Raw genomic sequence first — 23111 nt, 5'->3', positions numbered from 1 at the left:
TGGGTCGATGATCTTTAAATAAGCATCACTTTGATCCCGAGCGCCCTTTACTTCACCATGAATGTGCATCGATGCGAATGATTTCAAAATTCCGCAATGTCCCCCTTTCTATGGAAATATAATATTAAACGCATGATTCTTCATCATTTATAATTTGTTTTTTATTAAACGTAACAGTTTTCCTCTTAAACGATTGAAAAGTCCCCGCTGAGCTATTACGTACGTGCGTGCGAACGATGCTGGCTAAAGTTCCGCGGTTCCGTTATGTTGGTCACACGTTGGACGACCAACATCGCCAATGTTTTGACACATTGCATCCGCTGTTACCAGACATTAGTGATACTCCTCGACCTCCTTCGGTATAAGTATATTGGTCAAAATATTGGTATTTGTAGAGTGAGGCAAGGGTTTTTAAATAAATGTTGGTGTATTTGTTTAATGATGAGAACTTGGTCAGTAATGATTGATGGCTGCGTGTTTTGCCCTTCCATTTCTCTCGCACTTTAATTCCCTTGGAATGTGACCTCCTTTGATGCTGATTCTTTTGTGTTTGTTTTTGTATTTAGGTAGTGCAGGAAAATATTCAGCCAGTGTCAACAATTTCCTAAATCTGTTTTCCAACGCTCATATTAATTGAGTTTACTACAAACACGACAAAGTTTTGTTTGTTATAAAACAAGTTTGTAACGAGTTTCAATCACGTAGTTAGGGGAGTAAATATTTAACCAATTTAGTTAAAAGTTTGATCGTAAAATCATGGCAATTTAGTCAACAGCAAATATTGTAGGTACCATTTATCGTTGCAGATACACTACAAATTCAGAATTTTTTGACTTTAGTAATCAGTTCATGAATGAATGAATTTTGTATCCATTACTTGACAATTTAACCTGTATCTACTCCTTAGCAAGTCTTTATGTGTAGCTGTCGTTTCGAACTAGCTTTTTGCGCTCACCATTGTGTACCAGGAAAAAGCTTTACATCTGTATCGTTTCATTTGCTCCGATGTTTGTCACACCATAAACACCATTATCGTTTGCAGCACCATCATTTACCTACACACACTCGCAATTATCACTCAACAAAACGCCATTAACTGTTCCCCATAGACGCAGCGTTGCCATGGGAATATCTTCAGCTATATCACCATTGTATGGGAACTTCTTCAGCGCCCCATGGGTATGAATATTGCCATGTTATTGTTCGCATCGAGGTCAGGTTTAATTAACTTTTTGTTTGTCTTTACGTTGTGCGTGTACCGTAGGAATGTTAATACTATATCGTAGCTCCGTTAGTTGTCTCTTCAAAGAATGTAGGATACAGCAGAAACTTATGCTTTACTATTGTTTACCCACTCATTTCATTTATTGTTAGCAATTTATTTGCTAATAGAATGCTACGTTATTCGTTAGTCATAAGCTACATTTCATAGGGGTACAGGTAGAAGTTAAATCGCGGATATCAGAAGCATAAAGAACTTAACGCTATCAATTCGGTTCAGTGACACAAAAGTACCGAATTTCTTTAATCGGTATATTCTCATTGCATTCCAGTCCACAACGGTGTTACTTCCGCCCATTCTCAATGTTGGTTTATCTGAATTCTACCCACAGAAATACTGACATTGTTCACAAGTAATTAGTTAAAGCTCTGTTTAAATAATACCCTTTTACTTATTCTTTGCAAGCGGTGTAAAGTTTTTGAGAGCACTCATTTGGAATGAGATAAAAACATTGAAGGATTAAGATCACTATCATTTCAGTTTTGCTTGTAAACTTTGAAGAAAGGCAAAGAGTTCAAGATTCTTGAGAAAATAGCAACTTCTTTTTTACTAGAGCATCTTTTGATGGCAGATAAATATCTAGCTAAGTGTTCGATTTAATACGAGCAGGTACACATCCATGTATGTATCATGATATGCAATAAACTCATCGCACTTCATTAACATACACAGATACAGTCGTGTTCAACAAGATTGGGTATTAATTTTCACTTTCTACGACGTCGCCGAGTCCACCTTATGCATGCTTCTATCTGAGGCAGACAGGCTGTCGGCGAGATGACATTCGGGCCGCACCATGCCGGTGTTATCAGGGACCTTTGCTCTCGCACCGGCTCCGTCGCCTCCCATCGCGTTTAGCTCACAATGCAATGATACAATTCGTTCCGGTTGTCTTTCACCTCCCTTTCCAACTCTCACGGACCCACTCAATCTAAATTAACTTGTCATATTTTCTGCTTTTCCCTCGCGAAGGCAGTTTTTGCACCAACATCGAGCCGACACAGTCTCGATTCATAATCGAGTTGTAATTTCTCCGACTACGTATTTACAGCTTCCTGCAATGTTTCCTATACGTATAGGCAAAGATGAATTTATCGCCTTTTAATAGCTCACGCAGGAAAGTGTACCGTTTTGTATTGCCCATAATTTTATGCCAATCAAATTCTAAACACCTGGCTGGAGCTGCAATGTCAACAGTTTGTTGTTTATGAATAAGAAAATCGTGCTGTAAAACAACACTGCGGGATAATTTGTGAGCGGCTGGGAGGGAATGTACACACTTGTTCCGATCGTAATCGAGAGCCGATCGTGTTGTATCGACCGCTGGCTTGTCCGATACAACAGGGCCATCATAAATCTTACAAACGATTTTGATCATGAAGTTCATGGCCGTCTGTTATTGACGTGTAACTGTTTATTTGGTTACAAGTGGGCGATCGAATAGAATCGCAACGAAAGTATCGATCGTTCCGAGAGATGCGGGAGACGCGAGATGTAAATACTGGTCAGTGGGTCACATTGGACAGGTGAATAAGTTGAGAACACAATGGTGATGTGACGCTGGGTATTGTTCGGAAACATCCGACTATTTTCGGCGTCGGAATGTTTGAACGACGACATTATCTTTATTGATCTGACGTGCTCGATACTGCCTGCACAAATTCGAGGTCATTGTTTAAATCACATTTTCTTATCAACATTTTTGAACACTTTCTTTATCATTGTCTGGACGGAAATAAGTAGCAACATCTTTTTAAATTCTTATTTCTTAAGTATATCAATTCAAGTATAAAAAATAATAGTCTACGTTATAGTGGAGTGAAACACTACATTATTCATAATAAAGTCACTGCGGTGATCACACGCAGCCCTAATTACTGACAATACGTCACCGCACACCGCACTTCGCGCACCACAAGGCCACCACAAAAACTCGACAAAGAAAGAAAGTTTGATTTATCTTTAACTTTTATACGCAGATCTAGGGAACAATGTTCACGATTTTCTCACGACTCCGGCGGTTTTTGTATGGTACGATTCTTTTATGGACGTAAAAGGTTAACGCTATCTTTTGTAATGATTTTACGGATTTGGAGATGTACCTCTACATTGTGATTTTCGAATCATAACTGTATTGTTTTATGTAGATGATCTATTGTTGTGGCTACCCAAAGTATTCTTTAGTGATTTATTGCTTTGATTTGACAAAGTTATAGTATTTACTGAGATAGCTAAAGTTTGACTATCCGCTGCTAAGAGTTACCTAATAAAGATTTCTTTCTTTAAATTGCCAGCAATCCAGCAATTTTAATCTCTAACTAAGAAGGATCTCATATTCACTTATGTAGTCTAGTATCTTGTAACAGCACTCAACTGTTATCTCATCCAACTTTCTAGTAATAAGTGCAGTCAGACAATGAAATCGTGAAGCATTTTGTTCGGGCATACCTGTCTCAAACAACGTACAGTGAATGAGAAAAGAATGAATGAAATTACGGTATTCCTAGACTATTGTGGCCATTATTCAAATCCGTAACTATTGGACAGGCATAAACAATAGCGTATCATATGTAATAGACAGTTAACCATCAGCAACGGTTAGGTAAATTACACACTAGGGAATGGTTCATGTTTATTTGGATGAGATAAAAATTTGACGATTTCGAGGTCTATTGTGCACGGTCAATTATTTTTGTTTACTTGAGTTAGGTTATAACAATCGTTTTTGAGTCTAAAAGTTTTAGAAATAAAGTTCCAAATTGCTAAGGATGATTGTCAGTTATTAGTTAAATAAAAGAAATGTGTAGTTCTGGTTAATTTAATTGCCGACCGTTTAAGAATCTGTTTTATGATATGATTTAGAAACGGGAATACTATTGGATAGGTTTAGTGTAATTATATTGCTGTGTACAGTTAACTTTTGATGTTGATGCTTAGTAGGTATAGTTATTAGATATAAACGTTATACATGCACTTATTAAAGTAATTAGAGATGTAACTGATGTAGACTTCTTCCTATCGAGTGAGCTGCAGGTTTAATTACCTAACAGGCCGTGGTCTCTTGAATCTTAATGAGAAAGGCAGAGTTAACAGAGTAATTTGGAAAAACAAGATTTAATTCTTGATTGTTCTTTCACGATGATCACCTATAAAATTGAATCTATCAATACCACCATATATCCCGTCTAGTACCTCTCACAACATTTCTCTGTATGTATGCTAATTAAGTAAAAGCATTACCCCCATTTGCGAGTACAAAGTAATATAAAATGGCGATCGTAACTTACAAATTGATTGTACAATAAAGTGAGTATTGAACCATATTGTGAGTGCGACTTGCACGCCTATTGGAAACGTTTTATTGGAAAATAATGTTCCGCAGTTAACATTGAGGACATTTTTGTTCTGAGACTATGGCTCGTGCCTGGTTTTGCTCAGGAATTTCTGTAAATATTCCGGGTTTTTGATTTGAATTTTTTTCTCACTTGTTTTCGCTAAGGTCTAAGCAAATTTCTTTATTCACAATCACTTATTTGGGCAAGTAATTGTAATTACCAAATATGACGTCTCTAGAATCTGCACTGCTATTGAAAGATGAATAGTAATTTCTGGTGTAACGCAGACATTTAGTAACGTTTCAAAATGAGTAAGGGTGCTTACATAAAGAAACACCCTAGGATGTTCTAAAATCGTCCAGAATTAATAGCTTAAGTCTCTTCAGAAGATACCCAAAACCCGTTCTAACTAGAACGTCCACAGCAAGCTAATTAATTATAAGCCTATATAGAAACCTCATTCCCACATTAGCTTGTAGATAGCGTAACATTTAATCTATTTTCCCATAAATCACGGGTATTAGCACAATGGATGGTTCCGCGATGCAACACCATTGATCATTATGTTGTCGATGCCTGCTTGTTATGGATCTTCTACTATCTTGTATTGTAGTCTTTCTTAGGCCTATGTATGATCTGAGTTTTAAATTATTATGATTTTTTGCGTACTTGCAAGTTTTCTTTATCTTACGTTAAAGTTCCTTATTCCCTTAAGAAAATATTGACCTTCCTGATTACTAGCTATTAAGTGGTCAGTAGATATCTGTCCAATCTTTATGCTCAAAATAAGATTTCGCTTATTATGATCAGTGATAGTCCTAACGTTTATAATTTACGGTTTTTCTATTACTGAATTAATTTATTTGCTCTGTATTTTCTTTAACATTACAAAAGAGTAAAATATTTGTAATAAAATGAAAGCAATAGGCACTCAACCCATTTCTTTGATTGCCTGGTTTTATGATATAAGGACGTGACCATCGTTTCATTTTATTATCAATAGCAATATTTTTCTCTCCTATTCCTAGAACAAATTTTCTAAAGCCTTGCCTTCAGTAACCGCAATTTCCACTCTTGTATTATTCTTTCCATATTTCTGTGGAACTACGGAAATTGACAATAGTTGACAATGGAAAATGAAAATGCATTTTGTAATGAAAGTGCAAGGTAAATCGCTTTCTTATTTCCTTTAAATCGACTTGGAAGCGAAGCTGAAACTTTTTCGACTATTGTTGTCATATTTTATTTACATTCAGCAATGTATGCTTTCAGAGGAAGGTTGAATAAAGCAAGAGTATCTACAACTTTTTATTGTAGAAGCGTAAAATAACACCAAAATTATTTATTTTTGAGATACCTCTAAACATTACACTAGGACAAACACGCAGATTTACTCATACATTCTCCCTTTCAAAGCTTAGCCTGGTCCTTTGTGTCCAAGTGTCTATATTTCCCCGGACTATCAGATTCGCACTCGCAGATATAATGGTTCTATTTGTCCATTTCGAGCTGAGCTAGGCTGCTCAATGTTATCGCTTTACATGTATTATTTATAAGCAGGATTAGGAAGTGTTTAGGCTTTCTGAGCTACCGTGAAAGTTGTGCGTTTGTTTGTACGGCTGCAGTTTCGAGGGTGTTTATTTGTGGCTGTTGGAAATTAGGTCAAGTAAGTGTTCTGTTGGTATTGAAATCAATTTGTAGGTCTTTGTCCATTGTTTTGTATTTACAAACTTTATTCAGTGATTTATTGACAATAAATTGATGTGGTGCATAGAAAAATGCAAATTCAATAACAAAACTCACACTAAAACGCATCGAGTCGTTTCTTCAATTGTTCAGTCGTGTTTCAAAACAGCTTGAGTAGAAAAGAGAGATCTATTTACAATTTATAGGTTCTAGGCAAGGTGTTTTATCACAACTTCACGAAACTAACGCTTGACGTACTTTCTCCTTAGAACTTTGAACCCATTTCATTTACATACTCGTAAATGCTTTATGGAATTGTCGTTTACTCGCTTATCCTAACAGTGTCTGACAAAATAGTACAATAAAACAATAGTATTAAATAACGCACGTCTGTGCTGTGCCTATCGTTAAGTTGAAGTACGTCCCGTTTGTAATGTGCGAATTTATGGTCACCTTACCCGTGTACCGTTATAGTGTTTAGGATTTACACACACTAATAATCCTATAATGTTCTCTATGCTGACTCTTTGAGCTTCTTCTGTAGTTCTAAGAAAGCTGCACGTGAATTAAGTTTCTTCTAAGCGTAAGTCGGAAGATGAAAATAAAGTATTAACATTTTAGTTAGGAAATTAAAACTCTAAGAACTGAAGATCAGAAAGCAAAAGATTCAGTGGCACTTTTTAACTATACATAGGTAACGCTAACTCTAACTATAACCAACCGTGTATTGGCCTCCCATTGGTCAAATTGGCGCTTTGACAATTGAAAATGGTTAAATGGAGCAAAACACCGAAAGAAAGTAAAATAGGACAAGCCATGTCTAGTAGGTGTAAATAATACTTTAGGTACTAAACATAATATTATTATAAGGCAGTCGTAAATAACATTCCATTGACGACCTTGCACATTTTACTGCACACTTTCTTTTTATTGCCATTCCATTATTTATTTTAGGTTACGATGCGTACGACTCCACTAGCATCCTGAATCTTAGTCGTAAACATGAATTCCTTGTAAACAGACATTCTAAAACTATTAATCTATGAAACTATAGAATTACTGACCAAAGAGTACTGATAGGCGGAACATTAGCAGAATACGAGTATTAGGGATTGAAGTAGTATAATGATAAATTACCAACAATAAAGGAAATGAACTTGGTAGATTAAATCCAAAGAATTTCTTTATATTTCTTCAATAGAGGAAAAATAAATAGGAACTCCGCAGGGAATCCAAAACAATTACCGACAACAATGACATTTGGGATTTCTTGAATGGCGGATTGTATTGGGATTAGCAAACAATTTGATCAGGACAAACAAGAAAATAAAGAAGCACTTTATCCTCGATTGTAATAGATTCCTTTCATTTGTGCTCGAACAAAACTGCTTTTGTTATCTACATTTACTACAAGTTTTATTTCAAAATATTATATTTATTGTTGACCATAGAGATTCTTTAAACGTTTTACATTTATCAAAAACTTCGAAAACTGATTTCCCAGATATCCCATCATAAGTGGGTCCAAAATCGTTATTCCGGAGAATAACAGTAACTTGAGTAAAATCCAGGTTTCGACCAATTACAGTCCTTATATTGCTTCGAATTCTGCCGGTGACCCAAACTGCTAGCTTGATCCCATGTTCGGAGGAGGAAGTTGGTTCGCAATATTATAAATTATTGTTAATGGTGAGCCTCATGGTGAGCTTGGGCTTTGTTTGGTCACTTCATAGAATATTATGGTGAGGGATTTTTGATCCATGTGAATTTGTTCTCGAAGATGCATTGCATGTCTTATTTACCAAAATATAATGTTAGGGTATGTAAATCAGTTTTTTGGATTAGAATCTTGTCCCTACCTGTAGTGCAATTTATCTCAAATCGTACTTCGTCACTGGAAAGTGTTCAGAGCTGCACTACCCACGTGGACCATGGTTATCTAACCAACGGGAGCGCAAAAGGAAAATTGAATCGGCGCGGTTTCCTCCACGACTGGTTTCAATACATCATGGTGGCAACTGGCGTGATATTTCCGTCTTCTAAGTTTGCATAATGTACGTATTCAAAAGTTTAAGGATGTTATGTAAAAGGGTTTCTAAATGTACAAGTTGGTGCTCATCTTGAGTGTGCATATTGTTATCAGTTGATGGGGCCGTTGTTTCGAAATGACCGATCGAATTTCATTATAAAACTGTATTATATTCTAGAAAGGTTCCGAATGTTATTGATTCCTTTAAGCTGACTTACATTAAGAAGCTCTTCAATATTAAGTCGAAATTAACATGACCATAACTTTACTCCTTTCGGACACAAAAGAAGCTGTATTCGAATATACCTGCACTGGTGGTTACATCTTAAATCAAAAAGATACATACGTTTACCATACGCCAGGAAGAAAATAAACTGCGCCTACATACAGAACATAGTGCCTTCAAGATAAGCCGCTACACGCAGCCCTGAGAACAAGTCTTATCTGCAACAAAACGCACAAACCGTTAACAGTCTGTATCTCCCACGATACACGCAAGTTTGTCGATTACAGCCAACTATTACATGGACACTATTACAGCCCCGATGTTTCCGACTGCTAACTGCTTTTTGTTTACAGTCTGTTTCATAGTTTATTTCTGTTCACAGAAAGAAAACAGTTCCGACTCCATGTTAAAAGCTCATTTGAATTTACACAGCCTTGCACTCGAAACCGTCGCTATCGACAATGAATGCACGCTTGATTGCAAACACTTCAATGGACCGGTAAACATCCTCAAATCAAGGAAATTCAATAAACTTCAATCTTCTAATTCAGTAGCTTGTGAAATTGCGAATCATTCGCACATGTATTCATAACGCTGACGTACCAGGAATTCATAACACGAGACAGTAATAAGCTCGTGCTCACTATGTCGTCATAATTGGCGCCGAGCGCTCTCGAGCGAATAAATCTACGCATTTAGTTTAAGTTATCCGAGCTACTAGACGTCTGAAGCTTGCGTAACGAATTCGCGTCTATTTATTACTATTAGTTCACTCTGACTCATGACACCCTGGTATTAGCATGTCGACTTTGTGAATTTGACTTAATAGTGTCATAATTTTGTGTATGGTTTGACATGCTGCTAGATAAAGATAAATTAGGCGGGTTCGGTTGTAGGTGGATCGTCAGGCAGCTTGTTACCAACTAGGTTGAGGCCGCCTTCCAGTGTTACTGGATCCTGCTAAGTATCACATTTACATGAATTCGTAACTGCTATCTGAACTCCGATACCTATAGATAGACTCCATTCTTACATAAAAGCTGCATCTGAATTCGATCTTACACTATCAGAGTCACTTAAATGACTCGCAGTAAATCTCACTACATAGCATTAAGGAAATTCTAGATTTCTTCGGAGTCCAACACTTTGCTGTCTTTTATGAGCTCTCCCAGCATGAAATATGAGCAAAATAAACAAAACTATGTGTAGGTACAGACAGGACAGCGATAACGTTTGTCATTGCTTACGTTAATTTGACTTTAAGCTGAAGTCCTGTCGTTTTATTTATACCTACCATTATTACATTGATCGCTTTATTATGCCATACATTAACTTTCAGTTTCTTTGAATTTTCTTAAGTAAATTCAGTCGGCTTATTAGCATAGGCCCAGCTTTTAGTGTTTGCTGTAATTATTGTAGTAATAAAGTAGTTTGATGGTGTTTATTTAATGGTTAATAAGGAAGTGGACGAAGCTGTTTCTGTAGGGAATGTTGGAGTATGTTAGGAAGTAGATACTGTATTTACATTGGTATTGGGTTAAGTGGAATACATTTTAGTATACATTTTTGGTGCTTTGGTGATTTAATAAGTGTCTTTGTGATGCTTCTTCAAATAAGGAGATTCCGTTTATCACTGAGTTTGAGTCTCTCCAGATACTTTGATATTTTTTGGTGTTGAAAGGTCAACTTGTCAATATTCATTCATTCAAAGGTTTGCTCATTCATAATGATGAAACTCTGAAGATGAATGATGGAATTACTATAGTAGGTACTCGCGACATTTGACAAAATACACCACTTAACCGCCATTACTTAAATGAACAGCACAAGCACACGGAACTTGTAATCCCATCAGTGACTTCATTACAAAATGTCCAAGTGTATACTTAGTTTTACATTTCAAAATCGTCAGGTTAATCTCCGTCCTGTGATGTGCACATCTCTAATGAAGCCGGGCTACCAACTTGTATGCAATTTGGATCGCCAGTTTTTTCCCAACGTCCACGTAATCTCTCATGATGGATGGGCAGATGACAGACCAATCAGTTCAAATCTTTGTAGGCTTTGAACAACTCGTTTTATTTCTCTTCGAACGAAAGTAAAAAGTCCTGATGAATGATCCTGTCAAGTTTCACATCAATCAAGTTATTTGGTAGGCTGCCATCGTGATTGCTACTAACAACTTCTATTGTTTTGTTTATTGTCCACTAAACAAAATAATAATAAAATATAGCAGCTCTATATAGTTGTTGGGTAAAGCATCTCCCACATTGAAGAAGCGTTTTTTAAACAATATCTGAGTGCTTTATAATAAAATAATTTAATGTAAACACATTGAGTGGTTGAATATCTAAAATACAGCGCTAGATTGTCACAGTAAATTGTTAATAATGGTAATTAACTCAAAAGGAAGTGAATCTATAATGAGTTTCCCTACAGGTTTCTAGCTTATGCAGACATTATTTCCACGTAAAATTATAATAGACTTATACCTAGGAAGTAGGAAAGGTTTACTTGAAAACAAGCGCGGAAAACACTGTATTTGCATCAATTAAATGTTGAAAAGGGAAATAGTCATATTTTCTTCACTTATTAGTTAATAAAGTATGCCATTACTGTAAACATCAGCAGCAAAAGAGATTAGATTGTAATATCTGCTTATTCAGTTACCTACAAGCAGCATAACCGCGCGACAGCACTCGACAGTGTTTAAACCCCTTTACAAAAAAAAGCATTAGTTATCCAAAGATATGTTTAGGAAATACGTAGTAAGCTGTTGGGAGTCATTGTCTGACTGATGGATGGTTTCACATCAATTTTGTTCCACCGGCTAAGTTAGCAAGTTTTTTTGTATTGTCATGAGATAATTACTCTAAGGGTGAAGGCTGCGGGCTGATCCAATTTCGTTGGTAGCTTGATTAAAATTGGTTATTAGTGTTTTCAACAGATCATTTTTCAAAGCTCGACAAGTTTTTTTTTGCAAGAGTATTGTTACACATTTCTTTTTAAGTAATCTTGTTTTACATGATTAAGTAGGTACTTGTATGTTTTTATGATTATCACAAAACTTTATTTGTGCACATCCGCATCTACAAATCATGGTATGTAACAAAATTGTGTGTAACCTCTTATGTGCATTTATTTTATTTCTTTAATCAAAAGCTCTGATCACAATACAAATATTATACCTAACACATAAAGGTTTCAATAAAAGTAGCCATGACCCGTTGAAACGTACACCTAACACTTTATACATACGAGTATTTAACCCTTAAGCCCTACACCTATTTTACCATCCTATTTTCCTACAGGGGGTGCTCGAGTACCCCAAAGTAAAAATGTGATTATTTTTGGAAAATAAAATACTGTTGAAATGTTTTATAATCATATTTATTTCTTAGGCAATTGAGATCACAAATCAACTTATAAAATTAATAACATTTATTAAATAGAATATTTTTGACACACTTTTATTTGGTGCTCCAAGCAAATAGGGATTTGGCACTTATTGCACCTGGTCTTGCATTTCTGGTCTTTATTCCTGGGGCACATTCCACATCGTTCTTGTTTTTGATGGTCAGGCATGGCCCTTGCTGCTGGCACATCTTTTTTCAGGATACCTGCAATGACCTCCTTCACATCCCTCCTCAAACTTGGGGTTTGTAAACGATTTTCCAAGTGCTTATATATTAGCCCAAGTCCCAATTCTTTGCGAAAAGTTCGTCGGAATTTGTGAACTTGTCGCTAAACCCTAAAATGTCATTTGGCTAGGGGGGCTGGTTATATAGATTGCATAAATTACTTCAAAAATACTATTATTAAATTAAATAAATGTTCAAATAAAAATATCGATTTCCCTACACTGGGGTGACCAGGCACCCCAGAGCACATGTACACACGTCTACACGCAGCGGGGAACTCCGCGCGACTGATAGGCCTAGAGCGGCTACCACTAGGATAAAATACGCTGAAACGCAAAATCGTGTGAATATAATTAATAAGTGAAAAATCCAAAATAAAGTTCCGTGGGGTTCTCCAGCACCCCAGGTAGGGTTCTAGGGTTAACGAAAGCTTAAGCTACTCGCCCACGAGTTACTCAATTAAAATTATATTATCAATAAAAAGAATCGTGATATCTTTACTATAATAGCACTTACGGTTAGGGTTGTCACTTATTTTATCTATGATTAAAGAAAGTCAACATCTTTCGACTAATATTTTTCCGAGTGGTATCATAAACCTTTATTCTCCTTATGAAGTTTTATATAGCAACCTATCTATAATAGCTACGCTGATCAGAACCAGAATATTTAATGGTAGTCCCCGTACTGGACACCTGATTAAAAGTCCACTATATCCCGGGTTTCAGTTTTATGTAACACGGCTTTGATTTTGCATGCTTCCGAATAGCCTGCTTTTTATCATACCCGATGTCAATTTCATTAAACCTATTGTACGATTGAACAATAAACCATAGTTAAAAACTTTTAACGACATCCCTACAACCAAGCTGACCATTGACACATAATCCATGTTCAATGTCAAGAGTCAAGCGCCGCTGGCCGGTTGGTCAACATGAACAGCGGCTCAAAAGCTCGCAAATATGCGTTTGCGCAACCGATCGGTTACGCTCTGACGCTGTCGATGCAACGATTATCGATACTCACTCGATACTGACGGCCGGCTCGTGGTTATTTAGTGAGCAATACGACCACACGTGGATTGTGAAGTGATTAGGTAGTTCTAATTGAATGGTATTGGTATTTAATTTGAGCAATAAATATGACAGTCGTATTAGGTCTTTGTGTCAGTAATATTTGATTCATGATATAGTAATGGAAGTGAACGTACTTACACAATTATGAGTAAAATCTCTAGTCACTGACATTACACTGATCTCATAAGCTATTCTGCGCTACCGATCCTCACAGCACTATTCAATATTATATCTGTCTCGCGAAACCTCTTTATATTTAGCCTTTTAACAACACCTTCCCATACAAAGGTTATAAGTATAAATCACATGTCCCGCAAGTGGAAGTAGCTTTTCGTTTTTTTTATCTAAAAACTCCCCTGATGTTAAGCATAAAATACAGTTAAAGCTTATGACTTCAAAGACTAAACCGTACCTTCTCTTCTAGATGATGACGAGGAATGCGGCGCCCTCTCCGAGGGTTCGGAGACGTCGGAGTGCGGGCGCGCGGACACGGACGACGAGGGCATCGAGCGCGACTCCGAGCCCGCGCCCCGCAGGCGGCGCCGGCGCAGGCGGTTCATGCTTAAGGATGTCGTTGAGGTGAGTGGGGCCTGTAAGGTCCATAAAGAATTCGGACTTCGACTCTCAAGTTTTGAGGATATCGTGGGAAGATAGGGATTTAAAAGGGCAGTGGTTGTGGCTATAGCAGTCTACTTGTAATACAATAAAAAAAAAACTCAAATTTATACTAGCTTCCGCTAGCAGTTTCTCGCTTCCTGATAGCACACTCGCGCTTATATTAAAAACAAAGTTCTATAATACTGTCAATTAATGAGCTTACTTGTTTGGCACTGTAATTTGAAGATAGTTGATAGTAATTAATTGTGGATCATCTCATATATTCGCAAGAATACCCAAGAGTCTCTTAACGAAACTAAGCAATTACCAAACAATTATGGTGTTCAGTTTTGGTCCTAAGTGGTCTGTCCATCCGTAACGCCCTTAATTAGAAGAAAATTGGAGTAATCGAATTAGTTAGCGTTGTTGAGTGTTATTTATTAGTTATCTCGACAAGATGGCATAGAGGCCAAACGCCTATTATTTAAGTTCAAACTCGTTTCCACGCTTACTTATTACGGCTAATTTATTTTGATCATCCTCAAAGTATCTTTTGCCACTACATTATTATCCTCCAAAGATATTCTCTTCAAGTAATTTTTCTGTCGCCTAAGTAAACATCTCTGTTCCGCATCGATAAAAGTAACCCATCCAAAGATCCCAATTCAGATAACTAAGAAAGTGCTCCAAAAATCTTGTCGTCCCGTCCCGTCCATATCTGATTGTGATTGAAAAAGGAACAGTTTACACTGACAACTTTCTCTTATAGATGTCTTTTGAAGTAAAGCTGGGTGTTCAATTACTGCATGATGACAAAGCCTCGAATAACATGTTACCGGTATATTTGGATCGGATATGGATTGGTACACAAGTGTGATGGGGATTAAGAGATAAATCATGCGTTAGAGAGATTTATCAAAGATAATGAGATCTTCTTTGGTTTAATAAACGGAAGATAGATGTTGTGTTGATTAAACAGGTCATAACTCACTTTAAGATTAAAGTATCTAACAACTTTGTTTTTGAATAAAATTAACAACTGACCACGGAGGATAACATTCATAATAATTATTCCCAAATACTATCAAAAACAAATGACTAAAATATCAATAAATCACAAAAAATCCTCGTGTATCCTGATTACATTCCCTTATTACTGACTTTCAAAAAAACTTACTTCATAACCATAATAAGTTACCAGTTTTTATAACAATATAAGGGATAGGTACCTACTTCAAAATACCAAAGTACCAATTTCCTTGTTCCCAATTCCCATGGTGCTGATGGTGTTGCGTCACATGGAGGTGGCATGTCATCTGCTTTCTCCGGCACGTATTAGGAAGTTATTAGTGGATAACCTGACGTTATGCCCGCTGATGGACTTGTTAAGTGAATCCGATAAGGTTAGGGTGTGCGCACGTTGGTTTATTTTAGTTATGAAGTTTGGACGATCGTTGTGCACTTTTGTAGTGAAGCAGTGCATTTTTAACTAGCCCATTTTGAACAGTTTATAAAAATTCAGGATACAGTTTTGGTATATATAAAGAATAGGATTAATGAAAACGTTTCCGTTGTTGAACTCATTTTTTAAGCTAGTAAGTAGTGTACCTAAGTAGGTAGTGTTTTGCTTAGAGTAAACAGAGAAACAAGTTATAGAAAATTACCTTTTACAGTATTTTTGAGTAGTCGCTGAAGCTTCGAAAAATTATAATGAGTTGAAATTATTTTCCTTTTGCTATATTTATTTTTTCCACCTATCAAAAGCTATAGATGTACTACGCCCATTCTCTACTTGTGTAAAAGTAAAATTGTTACACTCCAGTCAGTCGCAGCCTTAGCTCTTATAATTTTTATGTCATAAGATAAGTGTTGATCTCAAATTTCTATGCGTTTGTTTTACGACGGCACTTAATATCTACTGTATATATTTGTCATTAAGCAGGTAATTAGCTGGCTTAATAGCCGTCTGACCGATATCGATGGCTTATTATGAAATCGAATTATGATCATCCAATAAGTAACTAAGTAAAAAGTAAATTCTAATGGCTGTTGCATCATAGTTAAGTAAATATTTATGTTTGATTCGAACTTTGGTTTCGAAGGATTTTTTTGAAGTCAGTGAGTAATATTTTATTTTTGAAGTAAATCTGATATTACTTACATTTAAGTTACTGTTTGTGTATCTTATGTTATAGTTCGGCCATTCAGAGAATGCGTTCCTGACACGTCGCGATTGAACTGACGACGTAACTTTGCAATGGCGTTGCAGTTACGATAAAAATATTTTTGCTGGTTGTTTACCGTTTTAACAATTGAGGAGCATTAAAACAACATTATTATATCAATAATCAATGAATGTAGTTACGTCGTCAGTTCAATCGCGACGTGTCAGGAACGCATTCTCTGAATGGCCGAACTATAATTAAGGTATGAAATATTCTAGAATAATGTTAGTAAGCCGGCTACTTAATATTTACAAAGCTTGCTAATGGTCGTTACATCCGAAAGTGCTCCTTTGGTTCTTTGAAATTTTAAAGCTCGTAAAATGTTCTCGAAAGTTCGATTAATATTTGCGAACTCACTTTCATAATTAGCACTAGCTTAATTACTTATTAAGACTCTCTTTTATATGATTAGAGTGAATCAATATTAACATCTCGTAGACTCATTTAAAATTGAAAATATCTGACTGAAAGTTTTATATTTATACATAAATTAAACTAACAAGTATACAAGACAATATTTACATACATACTGAAGAAACAAATTCAATTAAGTATTCACTTTAAGAGAAAACCTTTACAACATGACACCTAGTTGCAACAAATTCGTTGAAATTGTAATGGAAGCCGGTATCTGATGATTTTTATGTGAATTGAGTAAAATGGAAAGTTAAGCGCATCGTTACGGGTCGTAAATTACAAATCACAAGATGCAAGCAAACGATGCATTTTGCATATTTCAGATGATTTTATAAATGTTTGCGAAAACTTGTGAAAATATTCGATGACACACATAAATAAATGTAGTAGGTAAAGTTGCAATATGTTTATTTATTGTGCAACGTTAAATAGTCGTTATTTCTTATTGTCATAATGTTCTATTGTTGATAGCTTAGAATGAGATAGGTATTGCGATTTCTTTTTTAAACAACATAAAAATATTGTTACCTAGTGGATGATGAACATTAAATAAATGATATTTTCTTCTATTAAAAAGTCATGGTGGCCTAGTGGGTAAAGGACCAACCTCTCGAGTATGAGGGCGCGGGTTCGATCCCAGGTCAGGCAAGTACCAATGCAACTTTTCTAAGTTTGTATGTACTTTCTAAGTATATCTTAGACACCATTGGCTGTGTTTCGGATGGCACGTTAAACTGTAGGTCCCGGCTGTCATTTAACATCTTTGGCAGTCGTTACGGGTAGTCAGAAGCCAGTAAATCTGACACCATTCTAACCAAGGGGTATCGGGTTGCCCGGGTAACTGGGTTGAGGAGGTCAGATAGGCAGTCGCTTCTTGTAAACACCGGTACTCAGCTGAATCCGGTTAGATTGGAAGCCGACCCCAACATGATTGAGAAAAGGCTCGGAGGATGATGAACAACTAGCTTCCGCCAGCGGTTTCCCAATCTTCAAGAGACAGCTATTTCCGGGGTGCCCGGATAAAATGTAGCCTATGATATGTCAATCCATCCATTCGGCAGTTAGCGAGATAGTACATAAAAAAGGACGTTTATAATAAAGTGGAATATCCTCATATATTCGTAAAAGTAACGTTGAATTGTAATTGTATTCCGAATGAGATCGGCTCCAATTAGTATTGTAACATGTCGATAATCCAGTGTTGCGCTGCTAATTGAAGCTGTAAGGTGATAATTGATGAATTTGTTAAGTAGCTGCATGTCGACTGCACTAATTACTGTGTTTGATGTTAAATCACGCGATAAATAGGCCCGTGCTTGCTGTAATGCAGTTAAATGCATTCTTGTTTGTATTTACGTAAGCAGTCACTTGATGACTGAAAGAGTTCTGTAAAATAAATAGGTTTATGTAAGTACATGGCCTATATAGTTTATCGTGTATTAATTATAATTATGATGAGGGCGTCGTGGTGGCCTAGTGGGCAAAGAACCAACCTCTCGAGTATGAGGGCGCGGGTTCGATTCCAGGTCAGGCAAGTACCAATGCAACTTTTCTAAGTTTGTATGTACTTTCTAAATATATCTTAGACACCAATGATTGTGTTTCGGATGGCACGTTAAACTGTAGGTCCCGGCTGTCATTGAACATCCTTGGCAGTCGTTACGGGTAGTCAGAAGCCAGTAAGTCACCACCACCACCACCACCAGTCTAACCAAGGGTTTATTGGGTTGCCCGGGTAACTGGGTTAAGGGGGTCAGATAGTCGCTCCTTGTAAAAGCACTGGTACTCAGCTACATCCGGTTAGACTGGAAGCCGACCCCAACATAGGCTCGGAGGATGAGGATGATGATAATTATAATTATGATTACTGCCTTTCGTTGTCCTTTAAGGCACGAGCTTCTAGCACTAACTTATGATAATGTTTACACATTGTTAAAATATTTGAACGAAACTTTCTTCTAAATTATAAATAATTGCCTTTCCAAAAAAATAACACCTTCAAGAATGGTAGGTATTAAATAAAAATAATAAATCCAAAGGACGATGGGTGTTTTGGTACCCTGTCCAACAGTGCTGATTCTAGTACCGTTGCGTAGGTCTTGGCAAGGCAAAAAAAATTTACTATGAGGACTAGTTCCAAATCCTTGTCCATTTCACGTGACATCGACTAACAGAATGTGTAATGTTCATAAATCGTCAACGTAGATGTAGTTCTTAAATCCAACTGTATTGAATAAAAACTGGTAAAGCAACAAAAAAACAGGAATTTGGCCTTCTTAAAATGTTTGCCTGCCGACTGCTTTAAAAAAAGTCTGTGCAATCCTTTGCAGTTCACGCAGAACTAGGTTATGTATTTGATGAAAGTCTTTCAGTATTTACAATCAATTAAGGTTGCAAAGTCAGGGGACGATGTTAACATAGTATATATTACCACTTAATCTTGCTCCTCAAGAGGTGCTGAGATAATGATGAATTTCTTCTTAAAAAAAGATGAATAGAAATGTTTTGAACTTTTGTCAAATCAGATGACGATTGTGTTTCCGTAGTATGACTCCATAGACTATTACAACCTTTAGATTATAATAGAGTGTATCTCAAACAATGTAAGATGTCTAATAACTGAGTTTAAAATTATTACACTGACGACATATGCCTCTTAATGAATTTGCATATATGGATGACATACTTGTTTCTATGTCGATTCAATTTTTATCGTTACTCGGATCGGACAGCTAATTGAGGCAAGCCCCATAGTTTTTATTATTCTTCATGTAAATACCTTTCTAATGATATATCATACGTTACTGTTGGAGCGGGTACCAAATCCCATACAAAGTGCCCATTGTCCTTTTAAATTAAAAAACATATTTTAAGTTGTTAATTTAACTTCACAATAGGGGTCTTCATATCTTGAATGAATCCGATTGGTATTGAACCCACGTCCGAGTATGTGCTTGATACTGATTTATTTATAATGGCGGAACCGTGTGGCGGGCTGCCAAATCGTGCCAGTATTTCCCTAGAGGTCAGCAGCTATAACCATCCTTTTTCGAAAAGGAAATAGGATATTTGTGGTCAGGGTTTTTTTCTGATGATTTAATAACTATGAGTATACTAATGTATAAGACTATTTAGTTGGTCGTTTATTTATACCTACTAATAAAACATGTGAATGGATTGAAAAAATATTTTACTGTTCGAAAGCTACACTATCTCAGAGTGACATGGGCTATCCGGTTATGAGAAGAGGTTTCCCCGGGAGGCGGGCGAAACCGCTAGGAAAACAGCTAGTGATTCATAAAAAAACAAATGCAGATGTAATCGAAATGACTAAACAGCGATATGAATGAATAATAATAAGTAGCTAGGCTTTGCAAATAACGGTAAGCGCCGGTATAAATTACAAGAATGTAATTGCATTCCTCAAGGAATCAAATGAATATTCCCACTATTGTTCGTTTTATTCATGAAAATATTATCGTGAGAAACTAACGATATACTTCTGGAATGCACTGATATGTTATGCCTTCACTTAACGAAGGCAATGCAATTTTTTTTTAATATTATTGTTTTGATAACTATTTAAAAATGTCTAAATATTTAGCAGTAGGTAAAATTTAATCAGTATACATATTCCGGTGGTTACGCCATCACGCGGATTTGGGACGTTCAGCTTCAGTTATATCGGGACGCGGGTGAAACCGTTCTTTGAGGCTTTAGCAAATCCAAAGAAATATGAACCTTTTTTTCTATCCAAAAGAACTCTTTCAAGGCCAATAAAATTACAAAGATAAAGGTCCTTTGCCATCAAAGTGGTGAGCACTTCAATGGTACGTAAAGACGGTGCAATTTCCCCATTTCCTTGGCGAGCTATCTCGTATCTTGGCGTGAAGTGGGTCAGGGGGCCGCTGCGGGACTCATCAATAATAAATGTCTGCACACTCACATTCGTTTACTGTTCTACTGAGTTACTGCTTCCTGAAGTAGTGAAAGAGTTAGAGGTTTTTGGTGTTCCTTGGTTTTTGTTTTCGTTTGGTTCTGTGAGTTTGGAACTGTGCGAAAAAGGTTATCGTGATGGAAATTGAAAATATTTCCAGCTAGAACAAGGCACATCATTTAAATTTTCAATTTTCTGAAGTAGTCTCTCCATTTATTTGAAGGAAAAATAAATAGAAAAGTTGCCTGTCTCACACTGAAAGAATTGAGCAAATCAGTTAAGTAGGTCCTGAGATCGCGATCAAACAATCTTTTCAGCTTCATAAAGTATAGATTCTTATTAACAACAACTTAAGTTCCCGAAAACCGAACCTCCAAACAGTATCCAACAACAGATCATTTATATTCTGAACCATAAGTCACTGTTTATTCAAGATTTATAGATTAGAGGTGGCATTACGATAATGATAGCGATGTGGGTGTCTGTCCTGCTCGTTATTATGTTGTCGGCTCGGCGTGGACAAAGGTAAGTCTTGCGAAAGTGCTCGTGTGGCCCCTGGTTGCTGCGCCCTTGACTTGTTGAATCATGAGCTGGCAGACAAAGGACGGTAGCCTTAGGTTTTGGGTGCCTCTGTTCTGTAGCTTGAATAGTTCTCCTTTTGGATTGAGCACGATTAATCGACCGTGGACAATAAAAGGATTAAGGAGTATTTACTCCAGACATTGGAAGATATGTTTTCTTCGCCAATATAAATTCGCTTGTAATCAAGAAAAGTGTTTAATTTTCTATTTGAAATCCACAAATATGTAGAATCAATTCAAATCCTATTTGTAAATGTCTAGTGGAAAATTAGACTTTTGTGTGAACACACCTCGATAGACTTGTGTTGCTTCGGTTTTTGCCCAAATACCCTATAATTGACACAGTCCAAGGCTGTTTTGTAACACTAAGAATTGCACGCGCATATTTTATAGTGCGTATAATGTTGCCATGTGCAAATCCGAATTGCGACCAAGTCATTATGTTACCGTTTTAATTGACAAGCTAGCAACTATGAAACATATTGTAATTGACCGTCATTTGCCAACTTAATGGACTTTCAAATGTTCCGCATAATTGCAGCTTCGATACAATGTGTGTGAATTGAGTATTCAGATTTTGATTGTAATGAAACTTTTATAATTGATATGCTGATTATTGTCTCTGGGATTATGATTATGATATGTTCCCTACATAGATATTGCCTTTTCGATCCTCAAAATTTAAGATCGATGCTATAAAACAAGAATTGACCTAGGACCTAGACTGTAATAAAACATTTGAAATCTAGGCACATTCAACTCTAATTTTAGTCCCCAACAACGACGATGCGTCTACCAGGCTCAAGCGTAGACCATACTAAAGGTATTTAACACTTCACCGTTCACACGATTCCATTAGCAAGCACAAACAGCTGTGCAGACGCCGACGTCCATTCAGAACAGCAGTGTGTGAATGTAAGTTCATTACATATGTGCTGAGTTGCACAGTTATGCTAACTAATGAGTATTTGCGTGGGGTTCAGGCATTCCTGCTTGATGAAGCTGTTTAGGGTTATTTTGAAACAGCATTTGGCAAGTTCCAGTGTTTGCTCAGAGCATGTTTTGTATATGTTACCGTAAGATTACAAACATCGTTAGATTACAATCTATCTCGAGAGATTGTAAACTGTCGAATTATTGTGAACCGTAACATCTGATTGCAATTTAACGCATTATTTTTCGCTATATTATAATCTATCGATGAGAAATTGTCAAATTGTCAACTGTCCGAAAGCTCTCTCTGATTGGTCAGTCTTTTTGTAAGATCGACCAATCACGACCAGCCGTTCTGTTCCCATGGAGTTCCCGTAGAGTTAGGAATGAAATAGAGGTGTCAGTTAAATAAAATAAATGCTCTTCAAAAATTCTTCAAGTATTAAATTTATATAAAAATAACTCTTATAAAAATACAGTTAGGTATTTTGTCTTCAAATACAAACTAATATTTAAAAATAAAATAAAAGGGGTGCTAATTAAACAGGCTTCTTTTTAATATCATTATTCGCCCCCAAAAATGTATGTTGCCTTCTAAATTACTAAGTCAGCCACAATTAATAAAGCGTCGAGCATCTAAATAATACTATCTTAGCCACGAGTTATCTTCCACTCTAAATACAACTCAGCATGATGGTTATTTTTTTGCATCTAAATTTGTAGCATGCATTCTAACAGTAAACTTCTTAAATACTATTAAATGACATCATAAAAATATTTATTTACCTTCTAATTTTTTAACTCGTACCTACTGAGTTTTTTGTTTAAAATATAACACATCCCATATTAATTGACCCAGCATGGAAGTAAGCATGCAACATGCAGCAAGCATAACTTCTGTCACGGCTCCGGCGCTGCGGGGCTCCGGCGGTCCCATGCGAGCTTATCGTCGCAGATGGTTTTCACGCTCACCACCGCAGCTTCGGCTTGCTGGCCGGCTCCGCCGGCCAGCCTCAGCCGCGGCGGCGAGCGCTGAAACTACCTGCGCCTCAGCTCGCAGGCCGCCTCGCCCCTCCGCGCCTACGCGGTTTTGAATTGCACTCTAGGGGTAGGGCAGACAAGACTACGTGGAGTCGGTTTTGCAGC

The 23111-nt window shown here is 36.7% G+C and overlaps 1 protein-coding gene across 5 annotated transcripts in view; it reads left to right on the top strand.

Moving 5' to 3' along the window:
- Nucleotides 1-23111, top strand: part of LOC124646358 (protein spire) — a 165745-nt gene that overhangs the window by 98219 nt on the left and 44415 nt on the right. For all 5 annotated transcript variants that reach the window (XM_047186489.1, XM_047186486.1, XM_047186488.1 and 2 more), the window contains exon 4: nucleotides 13700-13854. In XM_047186489.1, the coding sequence (XP_047042445.1) occupies nucleotides 13700-13854 (155 nt within the window). The remainder of the gene's footprint in view (nucleotides 1-13699; nucleotides 13855-23111) is intronic.

Source organism: Helicoverpa zea, chromosome 3, assembly GCF_022581195.2.
Source record: "Helicoverpa zea isolate HzStark_Cry1AcR chromosome 3, ilHelZeax1.1, whole genome shotgun sequence".
NCBI classification, from domain to species: Eukaryota; Metazoa; Arthropoda; class Insecta; order Lepidoptera; family Noctuidae; genus Helicoverpa; species Helicoverpa zea.
This window is presented reverse-complemented; position numbering and strand designations above follow the sequence as displayed.